We start from the raw sequence: 21336 nt of genomic DNA, 5'->3' as shown, positions 1-21336 counted from the left end.
GATATGACTCTTTTATGCTCATTAGAATTTGGCCCGAGAACACTAAAAAACAAAATACTAAAAGGTACAGAGCCTACTTAGAAGATAATTATAAGTTACATAAAATTGATTTTCCACCCACTTCCACCAGGTATTGCTGGTTTAATAGGTGAAATGCTGGAGATAGGTTCCCTTTTATAAAAGGCTGAAACAAAAACAAATTGTCGTATCCTTACGATCTTGAACCCTTTCAAGTCACACAATTCAAAAGGTACCATAATAACTGCACAACACCATAGTTGTCCGGTTAGAAGAAATGTGTCCCTTTCAAAGATGCTTTGCTTTTATTATCCAGGAATAACCAAAGCAGAAGTGTTCGATGAAGACGCCCTCCTTCCAAATACAAATGTGGTCCAAAATACATCTACTGAATTGAATTCTGCTCCTGGAGTAACTGGTTCAGCTACTCCAACAACAACCACCTCAGAAAACAAACAGACTTCATCTGGTATTTCCAATGAACAGGTCAAAGGTCGCCAAGTCCCCTCATGGATGATGTTCTGTGATGTTGTTATAACTGTTCTGCATGTGTTTGATGTTCGTTTATTTGCTCTGCCTAGTAACAATAAGGTATTAGAGCAGACCAAGTTGAGGTAGATGCTACATACAGAGCTATGGAGAAAATTATGGAATAAAGTGCTCTCTGATGCTGCAATCCAGTATTCCAGAGTGGGTTCCTTCTGTGTAACCTGAATTCCTACAACATTATACTTTTAGCTCAAGCACCACAAAAAAATATTGTAGTTATGATGTAATATGAGTAACAATGGAGGCAGAGATGGATATAATGGTTCTCCTTCCTTTTACTTGCTGAAATTACAAACAATTTTTAACCGCAATATTAGAACGATAAGCATGCAGTCTTCATTCATAAAATTCAAATACCAGTCTTTAACTTCCTTATGACTATTCAGGAATTGTTGTAATTGCTACAATAAGGGCTATTATGACGCACCACTGTACTTCACTCTTATGATGATGATATCCAACCCCCTTGTGACTCAAATGTTCCACACTCCAAGGGCCCTTTCCTTATAAGCTCATTTCAGACATTTTCTTTAATTCTCTTTTCACACAGTTTTCCAGTACTCACTTGCAGCGTCTGCACCAGGCCAGCATCTTTCCTGCACCATACATGAACTGAACTCCCGCCTTCTCATCGTAACTAACAGTGCGCACCACCTCGTCTTCAGGTCTCCTCTGCTACTCAAGCCCTCTTGAACAGTGTGACACCACCCATTGCTGACTCGGATACTGTAAATTCAGCACAGGCATTACCAGACCTGTGGATTAGAATGAGTGTGCTATATTTATGAGGGGAGCAATCACCCCACCTCCTCCCACATTGTCAAAATTGGCTGACAGCCAACATGAATACAGGCAGATACTCAAGACAGACTTTACCAGGGGTATAGCTATAGGGGATGCACAGATAGTGTCACGATCCTGGGTATGTGGACCCACTAGGCCGCTCCGCCGAAGCAGAGTGGCAGCTGGCCAAACAACAGTCTATGCAAAAGTCTTTAGCACATGAGTACCTATAAGAGTCCAGACAGACACGAGGTATAGCAGACACTTTGGTACAGATGGTTCATGGCACAGATGATTGACGTGGCAGATGACACCAGACGTGGCAGATGACGCACACACGACTCCAACAACAGGCTTAGGCTCAGGAACAAACACAGCAACAGGATACAACTAAGGGACCATTTGCAATACAAACATGGGTAGACAACAACATCGCTCAGGCAAGGAGTGGAAGGTCAGAGCCCTTTTTATAGTCCAGGGTGATCTGGGGATAAATAGGTAACTCTTTGTATATGCGCGCTGGCCCTCTAAGGCCGGGGACGAGCGCGTGTGCATCCTAGATGACACTTTAGAGCAGAACGGCTGCGTGTGTGGACGTCTCCGAGGAGTGGGACGCTGGAAAGAAGCGAGAGGTCTACGGTCGCGGCCCTCGGGAGGTGAGGGACAGTGGCGGTCCACGACCGTGCCTGTTACAGTACCCCCCCCCCCTTTACGCTCCCTCTTCTTGGGTCCAGAGCGTGAGAAGAATTTTTTAATGAGGGTAGGGGCATTAAGATTTTCTTCTGGCTCCCAAGACCTCCCCTCAGGACCAAACCCTTTCCAGTCCACCAGATAGAAAGTCCTTACTGCTACTCTCTTGTAGTCCAGAATCTCCTTCACCTCGAAGACGTCAGAAGAATGGCTGGGAGCAACTGCAGAACTAGGAGATTAACAGTAGCGGTTCAAAACCACAGGCTTAAGGATGGACCCCTGGAATGAGTTGGGAATCCTGAGAGTAGGAGGCAGCCAAAGCTTATAGGACACAGGGTTTATTCGTTGCAAGTCTTCGACAGGACCGAGGAATTTGGGAGCGAATTTGTGAGAAGGCATTCTTGAGGATAGCCAGACCTGGACTGCATGAGAAAATTGAGGAGGAACCTTTTTTCTATCGGCATGCCTTTTCATGCTATCAACTGCCTGAAGGATCGCAGACTTGGTTTGCTGCCAGATGTGAATGAAAGTCCCAAATGAAGAATTAGCTGCCGGTACAAAGAGCTTCAATCAAGGCTGGCACAGGAAGAGGAACTCGTAGATGCTGACTCTACACAATGTAGAAAGGAGAAGAGGCAGTAGTATGATTATTGTAAGAGAATTCTGCCCAAGGCAGAAGTTGTACCCAATGAGATGTTGGGCAGAAACAAAATGATGAAGGTAATTCTCTAATATTTGATTGGTCCTCTCCACTTGGCCATTAGACTGTGGGTGATAGGCAGAAGAGAAGTCTAGTTTCACATCTAGCAGATTGCACAGGGCTCTGTGAACTGTACACCCCGATCAGAGACAATATGCTGAGGTAGTCCGTGCAGACGAAAGATGTGCAGAATGAACAGATTTGCCAGACGAGGAGCAGACGGAAGGCCAGTCAAAGGAATGAAATGTGGCATTTTAGAGAAACGATCCACCACTACCCAAACCGTAGTACATCCAGCCGAAGGGGTAAGGTCTGTAATAAAGTCCATAGCGATATGTTTCTAAGGGGCATCAGGCAGAAGGCAGGGGTAGGAGCAGACCAGGAGGTTTGGAATGGGTAGACTTGTTTGAGGCACAGTTCGTACATGAGGAAACATGCTCCACAACATCTCTAGGCAGCGTGGGCCACCAGTATTGATGTTATATCAAATCCTGTGTCTTACGGACACCAGAGCGCCAAGGCAGTTTGGAATTGTGCCCCCAGAGGAGAAATCTATTCCTGTCTGCAGGACAAACAATAGTTTTTCCCAGGGGAAGGCCTCTAATTTGCAGAGGGTTAGCGGCAATAATCCTGGAAGGATCTATGATATATTGAGGAATTTTCTCACAGTCATCAGATCCAAATCACCGAGACAGGGCATCAGGCTTCACATTTTTGCCTGCAAAAACAGCGACCATCTGTCTTGGCGAGGATTTAATCATTGTGCAGACTGTAGGTATGTGAGGTTCCTGTGATACGTATAAATGATTATAGGATGAATAGCACCCTCCAGCAAGTGTCTCTACTCCTCTAAGGCCAACTTGACGGCCAGCAACTTCCGATCCCCGATGGAGTAGTTGTACTCTGCAGGAGAGGATAATTTGGAGAAGAAGCCATAAATCACTGTCTTACTCTTGGAGTTTCTTTGAAATAGCAGTAAACGGAAGACGCATTAACCTCTAGACCTGAAGAGCGTCTGCACTGTTTTTCCTGATCGGACAACTTGATTCTGTCCACCTGCATTGGCTCTTCAGGTGGAACAGCTGAAGAAGGCAGCAGGGGTCTCTGATACATGGGTGACAGTCTATAAGGCCGTCTCTTCTGGTGAACCTCCTGAGCATGTTCCTGGATCCTCATGTCGATCCGGGTCGCCAACAGGATAAGGGAATCTAGGGTGGAAGGACGATCGCGAGCTGCAAGCTTGTCCTTGATGTGTGTAGACAGTTTTTGCCAGAAAGTCGCCTCTAAGGCCTCAGTTTTCCACGCCAGCTCCGCCGACAGTGTACGGAAGGAAATGGCGTAATCTCGTACAGTCGATTCCACTTGCTTGAGGGTCAGCAGTGAGGCAGCAACAGAAGATGTTCAACCTGGTTCCTCAAACACCATACGAAAAGTCTCTAGGAATAGCGACAGATCAGAAAATTCTGGACACTCTCGTTCCAAGATGGGGTTTGCCCATGCCAGGGCTTTGCCGGAGAGGAGGAAAATAAGGAACGCAACTTTGGCCTCATCAGAGGGGAAGAGGTGAGCAAGTAACCTGAAATGGATGGAACACTGATTGATGAACTCTCTGCAGGTCTTGGGATCCCTGTTATAGCGAGGAGGTAGAGGTAATAAAATTGCAGGACCAAGGTAGGCAGGAGGGATAGCAGGTGGTGGACCAGCAGGAACAGCTAGAGGAAGTGAAGGAGGATGATCCAAACGAATTAGGATGGAGTTCACCACCTGCAATAGTTAATCGTGACGTGACCGGAGGCCACGCATGTTGGTTTGAATAACTTATATGGCGGACACGGGTTGGCCAGTGGGTTCCTTGGCCTGAGCGTACTGTCACGATCCTGGGGTATGTGGACCAACTAGGCCGCTCTGCCGAAGCGGAGTGGCAGCTGACCAAACAACAGTCTATGCAAAAGTCTTTAGCACAAGAGTACCTGTAAGAGTCCAGACAGACACGAGGAGTAGCAGACGCTTTTGCACAGATGGTTTGTGGCATAGATGATGCTTGACGTGGCAGATGACACCAGATGTGAAAAATGTCACCAGATGTGGCAGATAACACCAGACGTGGCAGATGATACCAGATGTGGCAGATGACGCACACACGACCCCAACAATAGGCTTAGGCTCAGGAAGAAACACAGCAGCAGGATACAGGATACGGGAAGCAGGATACGGGAACACTGGGAGCAGGATACAACTAAGGGACCATTTGCAGTACAAAAATGGGTAGACAACAACAACGCTCAGGCAAGGAGTGAAAGGGCATAGCCCTTTTTATAGTCCAGGGTGATCTGGGAATAATTAGGTAACTCTGCATGTGCGCGCGTTGACCATTTAATGCCGTGGAGGCGCGCACACCCTATAGGACACTTTAGAGCAGAATGGCCACGTGTGCTGGCGTCTCTAAGGAGGGAGACGCTGTCAAGTAGCCAGAGGTCTGCTTTCGCGGCCTTTGGGAGGTGAGGAATGGCGGCGGTCCGCAATCGTTACAGATAGCAGTTGAACAAGGGCTCTGGTGCTTGAGGGAGGATTTGCAAACGAGCTTCAAATTATGCTTCTGTACATTTTTTTGCAGAGAGGTATGCCGCCATGTTGGATTTGGTGAAGCTCGTACATTTAAAAGTTTAAAGGGGTCGTCCAGTGTTGAAAAACTATTTTCATATACCCTATTAGGAAATTCTGAGTTAATAGATGGTTGTCCTCCATTCAGGATTCTCATCTCTTGGAGAGATTGGAGAGCATTAAACAAAGAGTGTCTCTCACTCTGGAGGACCTGTCCTGAATTAGAAACGTATTAATGTGAATGGGCAATGTATAATGAATAATTTTCCCCTTGGAGGCACTCCTGCCTATCCTTATCGCTGCCTTACTTAACACGATCAAGTATTTAGCAGAGATAACATGAATCATCAGGTTTTGAATCCTTGGATGTGAAAAGGGGGTTCCATGTTATTGCTTTCTTTTCCACAAATTAACAAATACTATTGTCCCTAAGGGGATTCCCACTAATAACCTCAATACTAAGAAAAAAAGCGCAGGGGTGCTATGCAATGTAGCAGAGGGATTCAAAAACTTTTATAATAGCATCCCTACTCAGACCACATAGTGTAAAGTCCACGGCCGCGGACTGTCGTTCCTACTCACCCCCCGACGGCCGCGGCCATGGACTTAGGAGTGCTGCCCGGCATCTCCTTCCAAGGAGACGCCAGCACCCCCTTCAGCTCCACTCTCTTGTGTCCCGTAGGGTGCGCGCGTGCTCGTGCCCGGCCATAAATGGCCAGCGCGCGCACATGTATAATATTCCTAATTAGGCCCTGGACTGTAAAAAGGGCTCTGCCCTTTTACTGCTTCCCTCAGCGTTGTTGTGTATTCCCATGTTCATCTTAGAGAATGGTCCCTTAATGTTATCATTTTCCCGTAGTTTCCATGCCCTGCTACCTGTATCCTGTATCCCGTGCTGTGTTTGTTCCTGAGCCTTAGAGTGTTGGAGTCGTGTTGTGCAACCTGTCATGCCTGCTGTCATAAACCACGTCTGGTGTCATCTGCCATGCCTGATAACATCCGTTACGTGTGCCCTCATCTACTTTCAAGTCATCTGTGCCTAAGCCTCTGCTACTGTCTGGTCTATCACAGGTACTCTTGTACTAGGACTTTGTATAGACTGTTGTTTGGCCAGCTGCTACTCCGCTATGGCGGTGCGGCCTAGTGGGTCCACATACCCACAGATCGTGACAGTACGCTCAGGCCATGGACCCCGCTGGTCAACCCAGGACCATGACGACGTCACAAGTCGTGCAGGCAGACAGGAGCAACTCCTCCTGGCAGTGAACACCATTGCACATCGGCCGGATGCGCAAGCTGCAGTCGTCACAGCACCTGTTCCTGTTGCTCCTGCTGTTCCTCCTGCTACACCTTCTGTCAGTACCAGTGCCGACTCCCGATTCTCCCTGCCTCTACCTCCTCATTATGACGGAGACGCGAGGACCTACATGGGATTTCTGAACCAATGTCAGAGCCACATCAGACTGCATGCAAAGGCCTTCCTTTCTGACGACCAATCATCATCAACTAGCCCATGATTCCCTTGACTACAAGGGCCCTGCCCCTTTGCTCATTGCCTGAGCGTTGTTAGTATTCCCATGTCAGTCTTGCAAATGGTCCCTTATTGTTATCCTGTTCCTGTTGTTACCCGTGCCGTGTTACCTGTATCCTGTATCCTGTGCTGTGTCCTTGTTCCCGAGCCTGTTCGTTTTGGAGTCGTGTCATACTGCACCTGCTGTCATCTGCCACATCCAGTGTCATCTGCCACGTCCAGAGTGATCTGCCACGTCTGGCGCAAACTGCTGCACCTGCTGTCATCTGCCATGTCTGGCATAACCTGCTGCACCCACCTCCATACGTGCTAAAGCCTCGGTCACTGTCTGGGCTATTCAGGTACCCTAGATCTGGACTTTGCATTGATTGGGTGCTCTGTTGCTTGGCCAGCTGCCTTCCCCCTACGGCGGTGCGGCCTAGTGGGTCCACATACCCACAGATCGTGACAGTACACTCAGTTCTTGGACCCCGGGGGTCAACCTGAGACATTGACAACCTTGCTGGCAGAGATGCAAGACCTTCAGTCACGACAAGACCAACTCCTCCTGTCGGTGAACGCCATTGCACTTTGGCTGGTTGCTCAAGCCACAGTCGTCACCGCACCTAATCCTGCTGTTACTCCTGCTACACCTCCTGTCTGCACCAGTGCCGATCCCCTATGCTTCCTGCCGCTACTTCCTCGCTACGACGGAGACACGAGGTCCTGCAGAGGTTTTCTGAATCAGTACAAGATCCACTTCAGACTACATGCCAGGGCCTTCTCCTATGATGACGCTAGCATCGCCTTCATAATCTCTCTCTCCTTACCGGCAAAGCCCTGGCATGGGCAAATCCCCTTTGGTAAATCAGGGACCAGAGACTCGAGACTTGCAGTGCTTTTTACGGACTTTCCGTCCGCGTTTTGAACGACCTGGGAGCGTTTCTTCTGCTGCTGCATCCCTGCTGACCATACACCAGGGAGACCTCTCCATGGGCGAGTATGCCATTCAGTTTCGTACTCTGGCTGCTGAGCTAACCTGAAACAACGAGGCCTTGGTGGCCACATTCTGGCAGGGACTGTCTTCTGTGATTAAAGACGAGCTGGCCGCTCGCGATCTGCCACCAACTCAGGACGATCTCATCCTACTAGCCACTCGGGTTGACATGAGGATGCGGGAGCATTCCCAAGAGGTTCTCCGGGGGAGGGAGGATTTCCTAGCCTGGCTTTTACTTTCCAGCAGTCCCTACTGTCCTCTTCAGTCATCCCACCAGAAGAGCCTATGCAGATGGAACGGGCAAAATTGTCTACTCAGAAGAGACAATGCAGACGCACCTCAGGACTTCGTCTGTATTGCTGCCTCAGAGGCCATGTTGTGCCTTTGTGTCCCCAGAGGCCATAGAGACCCCAGTGCCTAGGATTGGTTGGAGAGACGACCCTAGGCGGAATGGTACTAAATAAAAGATTCAACTCCAAGCTGACCATTCCTGTGACCATAGAGTCCGGTGAGAAGACACACCGGGTTTCTGCCTATCTGGACTCCGGGTCCGTGGCAAACTTCATCCAAAAGGATCTAGTGGATCATCTCCAGTTGCCCACAATTTCTCTGGAGACATCTTTGGCTGTTGCCTCGGTGAATAGACTGTCTCTGCCCGATCCGATTGTATCTGAGACCAAGCCGCTGAAGCTCCAAGTTGGAGCGCTTCATTCGGAACGGATTTTGTTTCTTGTTTTGCACAAAGCTGTCAATCCTGTTCTGCTGGGTCAGCCTTGGCTTCGACTACATACCCCAGTCCTGGACTGGAATTCCGGCGAGGTTCTTCAATGGGGCTCCAAATGTCTCGATCGCTGTTTGTTGCAGATCCATCCTGTCCAGCCTCCTCTGCCTCAGTCATTGGCAGGATTACCCCCTCATTTCGCTCAGTTTGCAGATGTCTTCAGCAAGAGGGAGGCTGAGACGCTGCCCCCACATCGGTCTTATGACTGCCCCATTGAACTGGTTCCAAATGCCTCTCTTCCCTGTGGACAGGTATATCCTCTCTCCTTGCCAGAGACTCAAGCCATGTCGGTCTATATCAAGGAGAATTTGGGGAGGGGTTTCATACGAAAGTCTTCCTCCCCGGCCGGGCCCCGGGTTCTTCTTCGTTAAAAAGAAAGACAAATCTCTTCTACCCTGCATTATCTACTGTGGTCTCAACTAGATCACGGTCAAGAACAAATACACATTGCCACTTATATCCGTTTGTATACAAGAAGACAGGATTTTTTCAAAATTAGACTTGCGTGGGACTTATAATTTGATCTGAATCCGTCAAGGTGACGAGTGGAAGACGGCGTTCAACACCCAAGACGGGCACTACGAATACCTGGTGATGCACTTCGGACTGTCAACCGCTCCCGCGGTCTTCCAGGAATTCGTCAATGTCTGTGTTGTAGTCTATCTCGATGATATTTTGATTTTCTCCCCAGATCTGACGACTCATCGGAGGCATGTCCGTCAAGTTCTACTGCGATTAAGGGAGAATCGTCTATATACCATGCTGGAGAAGTGCGTCTTTGAAAAGAATTCTCTGCCCTTCCCAGGCTACATCATCTCGGATCAAGGTCTCAAGATGGATCCTGAGAAAGTAAAGTCCTCAAGGCCTGAGGTCCATACAACGTTTTTTCGGATTCGCCAACCTCTACCTGCAGTTTATCCCAAACTTCTCATTACTGATGTCTCCCATCTCTACCCTTATCAAGAAAGGTGTGAATGCCAAGGTGTGGACTACAGAGGCAGAATCTGCATTTAATAGCCTCAAGAAAGCCTTCACTTCAGCCTCGATCCTCCATCATCCTGACATGTTTTGGCAGTTCTCATTGGAGGTGGACGCTTCTTCTGTTGGTGTAGGTGCACTTCTGTTCCAGAGGAATTCCAAAGGAAAGGCAGTAGTATGTGGCTGTTTACTTGAGACTTTTTTCCTCTGCAGAGCAGAACTACGCTATTGGGGATCGGGAGCTACTGGCCACCAAGTTGGCTCTGCAGGAGTGGAGACATATGCTAGAGGGCGCAGCTCACCCCATCCTGATCTGGACCGACCACAAGAACCTCACCTATCTCCAGTCGGCCCAAGGACTAAACCCCCGTTAAGCCAGGTGGTCGCTGTTCTTCACCCGTTTCCAATTTGTGCTTGACTACCGTCCCGCTGACAAGAATGTGAGGGCCGATGCCCTGTCCAGGTAATTTGAGACGGATGACACGGTGGAGTCCCTTCAAAGTAACACAGACCCGTCCTGCATTGTCACAGCCAATCCTTTGCACGTTTGAGACATCCCTCTGGGGAGGATTTTTGTTCTGTTGGCAGACAGGAGAAGAATTCTCCGCTGGGGACACAGCTCTAAACTGGCTGGGCACGCTGGTGTTCGTAAAAACCGGGACCCGATTAATCATCATTTCTGGTGGCCCACGCTACCCAAAGATGTTGTGAACTTTGTCTCTTCCTGCACGGTGTGTGCTTCTAACAAGGTTCCTCACTCCAAGCCTGCCGGCCTGCTCCAACCTTTGCCTGTACCTAATATCCCCTGGCAGCACATTGCGAAGGACTTTGTCCCAGACCTTCCTCCCTCAGAAGGATGCAACACTGTCTGGGTGGTGGTGGACCGGTTTTCGAAGATGGCACAGCCTACCTTCTGCTCCCCGACCGGCGAGTCTCTTCATGCAGCACATCTTCCGCTTGCATGGCTTGCCCCTTCACATCGTGTCTGATCAGGGGCTTCAATTTACCTAAAAATTCTGGAGAGCCCTCTGTAAACTCCTAGATGTGAGATTGGACTTTTCCTCAGCCTATCACCCCCAGTCCAATGGGCAAGTTGAGAGGATTAACCAGATAATGGAAAATTATCTCCGCCACTTCATCTCCATGCAGCATGATAACTGTGTACAGCTTCTTCCATGGGCCAATTTCTCGTATAACAGGCACACAAGTGAGTCCACCACTTCCACACCATTCTACATTGTATACGGTCAACATCCTAGAGTCCCTCTTCCTGTGTCGGCTACATCTCAGATACCCACTGCTGACTCTGTATTTGGGGACTTTCTGCAAATCTGGCAATATACCCGGTTCTTTAATTTGCTAGCAGTCGATCGCATGAAGCGAAAAGCGGATATAAAAAGAAGAGAGCCTCAGTATCTTCCAGGTACCAAAGTCTGGCTGTCCTCATGGAATATTTGTTTAAAGGTGCCTTCATACGAATATGCTCCCTGGTTCCTCTGACCTTTTGAGATACTACAACAGATAAACCCTGTCTCCTATAAGCTTCGGCTGCCTCCTACCCTCAGAATCCCCAACTCCAGATCCCGGACTGCAAAAGCGTAGGAGGAAGGACTTACTATTTAGTGGACTGGAGAGAGTTTGGTCTTGAGGAGAGGTCCTGGGAGCCGGAAGAGAACCTCAGTGCCCCTGCTCTCATTAAGAAACTCCTCTCTCGCTCTGGCCCCAAGAAGAGGGGGCGTAAGAGGGGGATACCGTAGCATCCGTGTCCACGGACCGTTGTGTTTACTCACACCCGGCGGCTGCAGCCATGGATCTGTGAGCGCTGGCTCGCATCTCCTTCCCAGGAGACACCAGCGCTCACTTCCGCTCCGGTCCGCTGTGTCCCGTAGGGTGCGCGTGCACTCTCATGCACCGGCCTTAAAGGGCCAGCGCACGCACATGGGAATCATCATCATCAACTAGCCCATGATTCCCTGGACGATAAGAAGGGCCCTGTCTCTTAGCTCAATGCCTGAGCGTTGTTAGTATTCCCATGTCAGTCTTGCAAATGGTCCCTTAGTGTTATCCTGTTCCTGTTGTTACCCTTGCCCTGTTACCTGTATCCTGTATCCCGTGCTTTGTCCTAGTTCCTGAGCATGTATGGGTATGTTCACACACACTGTTTTCAGGCGTATTTCGGGCCATTTACGCCTCGAAAAAACGCCTGAAAAAAGGGAAGCTGAACACCTACAAACATCTCCCCATTGAAATCAATGGAAAAAACAGCATTTATTTCATACGGGGCGTCTTTTTACGGCGCTGTTTTAAAAAACGTAGCGTAAAAAGACGCTCTGTAAAAAGAAGTGCATGTCACTACTTGAGGCGTTTTTTGGAGCTGATTTTCCATTGAACACTATGAACACATTTCTCTCTAAGGTCAAATCCTCATACGTTCCTCATATCATAAATGCCCAACGGTTGCAAAACCACCTCCCGGATCACGTCGTATTTCGCTCTTACTATCATTCTCTATAGAACCTCCCGCAATCACTCTTTACATGATAAGGTAACTCTGCTATAACTCTGCTATTACTTCTTATCTGCATGAGTCAGGCCTAAGTTGCCTCTCCTCAGAAATTTTGGAAGCGTTACCCCCTATTTCCGATATAGAGGTTTCCATTGCCATTCTGCTGAAATTTTCAGGTTCCCAACCGCTGGCTGTATTTTTACGGCCAGCGGTCAGGGTCTCTGAAGTCTGGCGTATAGACTAATTACGGCGGCACTTCAGAGAGTGTGCGCGATCGCGTGCACACATCCCTGTGCAACAGCTAACAGCCCTGGGCACTGGGCAGAGTGTCAGGGGCCAATATTTTGGTCCCTGAACATGTGATCGCTGTGAAACCAATCACATGCATTTCAATGCAATACATAGTGTGCACGCAATCGCGTTCACACAGCCCTGTGCCCACGCTGTTACTAACGGCTCTGGGCACTGGGCAGGATATCAGGGACCAATTTGATGGTCCCTGAACATGTGATCGCTGTGCAAACCTATCACAGCGATCACATTTGTTTTTATTTTAACATTTCTGGCAGCAAATCTCCTGCCTCTTTTTTTCTCCTCACACATTGTTTCAGTGTGCGAACATGAGACTTGAGAGAATTGCTGCCAGAAGAATACTGTGAAAAAAAAATACAGTGTTAGGCCGGATTCACACTAGCGTGTGCGTTTTGCGCGCGCAAAAAAAAAGCTGCGCAAAAGGTCCATAAAAGCTCCGTGTGTCAGCAGCATATGATGCGTGGCTGCGTGATTTTCGCGCAGCTGATATCATCATGACACTCTGTTTTTATGTTTCTAAACAGAAAAGCACGTGGTGCTTTTCTGTTTCCATTCATAGTTTTACTGCTGTTGCGCGAATCACGCGCGGCACCCGGAAGTGCTTCCGTGTGCTGCGCGTGATTTTCACGCACCCATTGACATCAATAAGTGCGTGATGCGTGAAAAATGCACAAATATAGGACACGTCATGAGTTTTATTCAGCGGACACACGCTGCATGAAAATCAATGACAGTCTGAACGGCCCCATTGACTAACATAGGTCACTAATATAGGTCACGCGCCTTGGTACTGGCCTGATGAAGACACCAGTTTGGTGTCGAAACGCGTAGCCCTTCCATTAAATATTGCCATGATGGTCATCTAAGTCGTCTATTTTTCTGTCTCTTCGTGCAGCGCCGATGGTCCTATTTTTATTTTTTACAAGTATTATACATTCGTCTGAATAAGCCCTTTATTATATTAGAATAGGCAGGTAGGAAGTATATAATTATATATATATATCCACATATATATATATATATATATAATATATACATCAATAGCGGTTTATTTTTTTGTTAGTGTATATATATATATATATATATATATATATATACACACACACACCAGTTAGTTTGTGTGCTTATAAAGAAAATAAAAATAATAATTGTTTGTTTAGTTAGTGTTAGTGACATTATGGCGAGGAAGTTATTTCGTGCCGAGGAGGCATACGCCATGCTGTGGTCAGAGTCTGAGACCGCATCAGAGATGGCGTCAGAAATGGAACCTGTTGTAGGCAGTGACGATGATAGCGTCACTTCAGGTTCATCTTCAGGGGACGTTATCCCTGACGCAGTTGAAAGTGCAGAATATGAAAGCGCAGGGTCTAGTAGCGCTGTAGCACGGGACAGCCTGGCCCCTCCAGTTCAGGCTCTTTCGTGGGCACCTGCTCCATCTTTTGTGCCTAGAATCCACGGATTTAATGCCACTCCTAGCATAACTGTGGACAATACAAATTTTGCCCAAATGGATTACTTACATTTATAAATTACTGATGACATCCTAAATATTATTGTCCACGAAACTAATTTATATGCCGCTCAGTATATAAGGCAGAAACCTTCATCCACTCATGCCAGAGATTGGATGCCCACCAATTTGCAGGAATAAAAAAAACATTTGGGGCTCACCCTAAATATGTGTATTGTCAAAAAGCCCTCCATTAGGTCTTACTGGTCAACAAGACCCGCCCAAGCCACTCCAGTGTATTCTGCAGTAATGCCCACGCTAGACTAAAAACGGCTGTAAAATACGTGGCTGTTTTCAAGGGTATAACAGCCCCTGATTTTCAGACGTTTCTTATGCAGCAAGTGTTTTTTGATGCGTTGTTTACGGCCGTTTTTGGAGCTGGTTTTCTATTTAGACAATGAAAAACGGCTCCAAAAACGGCTCAAGAAGTGATATGCACTTCTTTTTTTATAGGGCGTGACGTTTTTACAAACGGCCGCATAAAAAATTCCCCTGTGGGAATAAAATGGCCTTTTTCCCAATGAAATCAATGGGCAGATGTTTGGAGGCGTTCAGCCTCCGTATTTTTAGCAGTTTTTCGGGGCGTTTACAGCCTAAAAAATGGCTGAATCTAAGCCGTGTGAACATACCCTTACATCACATCAAAAAGAGCCCACCCACTCAACCAGCATGGAGAGAGAATATTAGCATTGATCAAAACCAGTAGAGGGAAGGAAAAAAAAAACAAAACACGCAGACACATTTCTGGCTGCACTACATCTAATATACAGGGTGGGCCATTTATATGGATACACCTAAATAAAATGGGAATGTTTAGTGATATTAACTTCCTGTTTGTGGCACATTAGTATATGGGAGGGGGGAAACTTTCAAGCTGGGTGTTGACCATGGCGGCCATTTTGAAGTTGGCCATTTTGTATCCAACTTTAGTTTTTTCAATGGGAAGGGGATCATGTGACACATCAAACTTATCGAGAATTTCACAAGAAAAACAATGGTGTGCTTGGTTTTAACGTTACTTTATTCTTTCATGAGTTATTTACAAGTTTCTGATCACTTATAAAATGTGTTCAAAGTGCTGCCCATTGTGTTGGATTGTCAATGCAACCCTCTTCTCCCACTCTTCACACACTGATAGCAACACCGCAGAAGAAATGCTAGCACAGGCTTCCAGTATCCGTAGTTTCAGTTGCTGCACATCTCGTATCTTCACAGCATAGACCATTGCCTTCAGATGACCCCAAAGATAAAAGTCTAAGGGGGTCAGATCGGGAGACCTAGGGGGCCATTGAACTGGCCCACTATGACCAATCCACTTTCCAGGAAACTGTTCATCTAGGAATGCTCGGACCTGACACCCATAATGTGGTGGTGCACCATCTTGCTGGAAAAACTCAAGGAACGTGCCAGCTTCAGTGCATAAAGAGGGAAACACATCATCATGTAGCAATTTCAGATATCCCGTGGCCTTGAGGTTTCCATTGATGAAGAATGGCCCCACTATCTTTTTACCCCATATACCACACCATACCATCAATTTTTGTGTTACAACAGTCTTGGAGGGATCTATCCAATGTGGGTTAGTGTCAGACCAATAGCGGTGGTTTTGTTTGTTAACTTCACCATTCACATAAAAGTTTGCCTCATCACTGAACAAAATGTTCTGTGTAAACTGAGGGTCCTGTTCCAATTTTTGTTTTGCCCATTCTGCAAATTCAGTGCGCCGATCTGGGTCATCCTCGTTGAGATGCTGCAGCAGCTGGAGTTTGTAAGGGTGCCATTTGTGAGTAGCTAATATCCGCCGAAGGGATGTTCAACTGATGCCACTCTCCAGTGACATGCGGCGAGTGCTACGCTGTGGGCTCTTGCTGAATGAAGCTAGGACAGCCACTGATGTTTCTTCATTAATGACAGTTTTCATGCGTCTACATTTGGGTAAATCCAACACTGAACCAGTTTCACAAAACTTGGCAAGCAGTTTGCAAACTGTAGCATGGGAGATGGGTGGTCTCGTAGGGTGTCTTGCATTGAAATCTGCTGCAATGACCCGGGTACTGCGTTCACCAGACATTAACACAATTTCTATCCGCTCCTCACGTGTTAACCTCTGCGACATGTCAATGGCTGTAAACAAAGAGAAGCTTGTAAATAACTCATGAAAGAATAAAGTAACGTTAAAACCAAGCACACCATTGTTTTTCTTGTGAAATTCTCGATAAGTTTGATGTGTCACATGACCCTCTTCCCATTGAAAAAACTAAAGTTGGATACAAAATGGCCGACTTCAAAATGGCCGCCATGGTCAACACCCAGCTTGAAAAGTTTCCCCCCTCCCATATACTAATGTGCCACAAACAGGAAGTTAATATCACCAACCATTCACATTTTATTTAGGTGTATCCATATAAATGGCCCACCCTGTACTTCTACAGATACCTGTGAATGTAATTTTATTATGCAACGATAGGTACGCTTTAAGTTACAAAACAACTTTTGACTTATGTGACAGGTACAACAAGCCGCGTAACATGATTCATGAATTAACATCAGTTTTTCTGTGAAATGCTCCCTTTTGCTTCAAATTATGTCCTTTCGACAAACAATTTACATCACTTTTGGTTTCAGTGGCCATGCGGTCTAGTCTCTTAGCTTTCTTGGTCATAGAAAATAAATAAATAGCTACTTTGGAGAGAACAGGGAAGAAAGGCTTTATCCATTAAACCAGAAGCAGTTATAAAATATGGTTGTGCTTGAACTAGGAGATGGAATGCAGATAAATGATTTACAGCTCTCCCTGCCAAAAAACAAACTGCAGCCCATTGTAGGTTTTTGGCGTTTATATACCACCAATGTGAATACATAACTATGTATTTTGTAGGATAAGTCTACGTTTTCCTACCTCCTGTTTTCCTTTCATTCGGCAAACATGTATGTCTTGATGGTTTGATTTCCAGATGAATTTCTGTGTATAGATTAAAAACCAATAATACAATTAGAGTAATGGAAATAAAAAAAATTAAACAAAGTACAGATGAGAGCTAAACACATTTAAAGTCAGAGGCACTTTAACCAGTTTTGGCCTTGTGGACACAGCCCCATTTTTCAAATCTGACGTGTCAATTTATGTGGTAATAACTTTGTAATGCTTTTACTTATCCAAGCGATTATGAGACTGTTTTTTCGTGACCCGTTGTACTTTTTGTTAATCGTAACTTTTGATACTCTGTTTTTATTTGTGAAAAACACCAAAATGAATTACAAATTTTGAAAAAATAGCATTTTTCCAAATTTTATTTTCTCTGCTTGTAAGACAAATAGTTACACCACACAAAATTGTTGATATTCAACATTTACCACATGTCTCCTTTATGTTGACATAATTTTTAAAATGTCCCTTTATTATTTTAGGACGCTAAAAAGCGGCCTATTAGTTTAGAAGTCAATTTTTAAATGTTCAATACAATTTCCAAAACAGATTTTTTTTTTACCAATTTAGTTCTGAAGTGGTTTAAGCGGTGTATATATATATATATATATATATATATATATATATATATATATATATATATATATATATATATTAGAAACCCCCCATAAATCACCCTATTTTAGAAAATGCACCCCTTTAGGTGTTTCATAAACTAATATAAATACTCAATAAATAAACTTGTTGCATCTCTTGATATATTTTGTAAAGGTTGGAAATGATTGAAACTGGCTTTAAGGGCGGTTCTGTTTGTAATGATATGAAAGGCACCTGTGAAAGGGTAAGGTCACACGGTGCGTCGTTAACGCGGTTTTGTTGCGTTTGCAAACCACATGCGGTCAACTACATGAATTTTTTGTCTCTGTAATGCTGCAGTTCTGTTGCGTTTTTAAAGGATATAGTTTATGGACATAAACTTCAACACGAGTGAAAACTGTTAGGTGCTTCCTGTATATAGTTCCTTACAATGCATTGCAGAACTGTTAGCAATAACGCAAGCAGTTCAGCAACAACGTTGGCAGAGCGGTCATTAAGCGAATGCTGTCGGACATTATGAGGATGCAGTTAACTGCACAAAAAACACATTGTAATATAATAGCAGCAGTCTGTCCATAACAACAATTTCACCATTGACTTCTATTGAAAAATGACTTGCTGCAGTTTAAAAACGCAAGATAAACGCAACGTGGCCGCACTGTGTGGCCTTACCCTTACACACCTCGTATGCCCTGGAAGAAGCTGACACGGCGAAACCCTGGGTCGGGCTGAGGCCTCATGCACACGTACGTAAAAACGTCCATACGTAATTACGGGCCCATAGACTTTTATTGGCCACGGGTAACTTCCCGTATGCTTACGGGAAGGTGCCCGTGCCGTTGAAAAATATGGAACATGTCCTATTTTAGGCCGTAATAACGGCACGGTCAGGTCCATAGAAGTCTATGGGGCTCCCGTAATTACGGGTGGCTACGTGTGTGCACCCGTAATTACGGGAGCGTTGCTAGGCGACGTCAGGGGATAGTCACTGTCCAGGGTGCTGAAAGAGTTAACTGATCTGCAGTAACTCTATCAGCACCCGGGACAGTGACTACCGCTGGAGTTAATAGTATTAAAAGTTAACTTACCTGCTTCTTCCTCCAGTCCAGCCTCCCGGGATGATGTTTCATCCCATGTGACCGCTGCAGCCAATCACAGGCCAAACACAGGCTGCAGCGGTCACATGGACTGCCGCGTCATCCAGGGAGGTCGGACTGGATGTCAAAAGAGGGACGCGTCACCAAGACAACGGTACGTATGAACTTCTTTTACTTACAATCGCTGCGGAAACTCTGCCCAAAAGGGTTGCCCCTTCTCTCTTTCCAGCACTGATAGAGAGAAGGGGCTGCCGATTAGTGCAGAGAAAACGGGTCCGTAAATACGGGTGTAATACTGGTGACACCGGACCCGTATTTACGGGCACGGGTCCGTAAATACTGGTGGAATACGGGTCGAATACGTGTGACAAAGGACCCGTATTTACACCAGTATATACGGGAGGAAAAAAATACGTTCGTGTGCATGAGGCCTGACTTGGTGTGCCATGTTTTTATATGCTGATTTTAAAAGTTTGTTTGTAAGTACAATAAAACTTGTGTTTTTTGCAAAATACTGGCGGTGCTACTCTATGTGTTGTCTCTTTCTTAGTAGGCTAAGGGTATGTTCACACGCTTAGCAAAAAACTTCTGAAAATACGGAGCTGTTTTCAAGGGAAAACGGCTCCTGATTTTCAGACTTTTTTTTAAGCAACTCGCGTTTTTTACGGAAGTTTTTTACGCTGTTTCTCTCTAGAGTCAATGAAAAACAGCTCCAAAAACGGCTCAAGAAGTGACATGCACTTCTGCTTCAGGGGCGTTTTTCTACGCGGCCTTTTTTCAAAACGGCCGCGTAAAAATAAGCCCCGTCTGAACAGAACGCTGTTTTTCCCATTGAAATCAATGGGCGGATGTTTGGAGGCATTCTGCTTCCGATTTTTCGGCTCTTATTTGGCCATTTACGGCCTGAAAAACGCCCAAAAATAAGCTGTGTGTACATACCCATATGGTTACATCAGATTGAGCTGGAGATATCTGTAGAACTACTGAGCCTAGCATTTCACTGAAACCTTCTACACCAGTAAGGCTGGATTCACACGAGCATATTACGTCCGTAATGGACGGAACGTAATTCGGCCGCAAATCCCGGACCGAACACACTGCAGGGAGCCGGGCTCCTTGGATCATTGTTATGTACGATGCTAGGAGCCCCTGCCTCGCTGCGGGACAACTGTCCCGTAATGTAATCATGTTTTCAGTACGGGACTGTAGTTCCGTGGAGAGGGAGGGACTCCTAGCGTCGTACATAACTATGATGCCAAGAGCCCGGCTCCCTGCAGTGTGTTCGGTCCGGGACTTGCGGCCGAATTACATTCCGTCCATTACGGACGTAATATGCTCGTGTGAATCCAGCCTAATACTGCATTTTTACCTTTCCTCAAGATGCTTAGGAGAAGGATATTATCAGGGCCATTGGACTGACTTTGTGGATTCATTAGGTCATTTTGAGCTGCTGAATATTTCTTTTAGTTTATGTATGCTGTTAAAATAGGTTTTTAGGACAACTCTGAACTTTTTTTAAAGTGTGCGCAACACAACAAGTAATTGTTTAGTTACATTTATATTTGTATTTCTAATTTTGTCTTTAGGTGTTTTTCATTCAATCTTTATTACTCTGATTTTGTAGTTTTTAGAAATATCTCATATGACCACCACAATGACCCCATTTTGGAAACTAAATCCCTCAAGGCATTCATCTAGGAGTGTAATAAGCATTTTGACCCAACAGGTGTTTCAAAGATTTTTTTTCCAATAATATGTATATTTTTAAAATTATTATGACAATCTTTATTCTTACAAAAAGGTAACATATATAGAAATAAATAAGAACTTAATAATAATAAATTTACATTTTACTCCGCCATATACACCCTCCCACCTCCCCAAGTCTTGCAAAGCAATATGATCCAAAGTGCCCAACGATGGGTTCCAAATATATTTTTCAATTTGTGCAATTATGCCCAAACGCGTCAACCATTAGTATCTTGTGAGAGATACAAAATTATAAAACTGTCTGCCTAGCCACTAATAAAGACCTACATATACCCAATACAACGTTACTGCTTTCACTATGGGTAGAAGAATACAAAATGTAATATCGAATAACATATCTGTATTATAGACTTCTTTAATCTTCAGAATAACGCAAGACCAGTAACGTCTTAATTTTGGGCAATTCCAAAGTAAATGAATCCCTGTTCCAAGGTAAGTATGACATTTAGGATACAGGGACGAAACTGTAGGTCTAAATTTAGCCAGTACCTTTGAAGAAAGTATAGATCGATACAGCAGAACTAGATTTGAGAATATATTCGAAATGAAAAGTGGAACATCCTTAATATCCTTAACCATTTGTCATCCAAAATTGGACTACAATCACCTTCCCATTTTCTTTTCAGTTCTAGATTTTCATTATTACCTAATTAAATAAGATAATTATAACATTTTGAAATGCCCCCTCTCTGAGTTTAATTTTTAAAGACTATGTTCAAACTATTGAATAACTGAAAAATATTTTTTTCTTTAAAAACATTTTTTAAATATTGCTGAGCTCAATTGCAAATATTCATAAAAATATATTTAAGATAAAATTTTATATTAAGGCTATGTTCACACCTTCGTTGTTAGATTCCGTTGTTCTGCTCCGTCAGAGGAGCAGAATAAGGGCATGCCGGCACCTCCGGCGTCCGATGGAACCCATTAACTTTAATGGGTTCCGTCGGGTGTCCATGGTTTTACCAGAGATAATACCGCTGCATGCTGCGCTAATCTCGGCTGGATCTG

General features: G+C 45.3%; 1 protein-coding gene across 3 annotated transcripts in view; it reads right to left on the bottom strand.

Annotated features, from left to right (window-relative positions):
* SEMA6B (semaphorin 6B) overlaps window positions 1-21336 on the bottom strand; it is a 467458-nt gene that overhangs the window by 367251 nt on the left and 78871 nt on the right. For 2 of the 3 annotated variants that reach the window (XM_075863818.1, XM_075863808.1), the window contains exon 5: window positions 16835-16897. In XM_075863818.1, coding sequence (XP_075719933.1) covers window positions 16835-16897 — 63 coding nt within the window. Of the gene's footprint in view, window positions 1-1132; window positions 1323-16834; window positions 16898-21336 lie in introns of all 3 variants that reach the window. The other variant, XM_075863825.1, reaches the window with a different exon arrangement.

This window comes from Rhinoderma darwinii, chromosome 1 (assembly GCF_050947455.1).
Source record: "Rhinoderma darwinii isolate aRhiDar2 chromosome 1, aRhiDar2.hap1, whole genome shotgun sequence".
Taxonomy (NCBI): Eukaryota; Metazoa; Chordata; class Amphibia; order Anura; family Rhinodermatidae; genus Rhinoderma; species Rhinoderma darwinii.
Note: the sequence above shows the minus strand (reverse complement) of the source record. Positions and strands in the feature narration are given on the sequence as shown.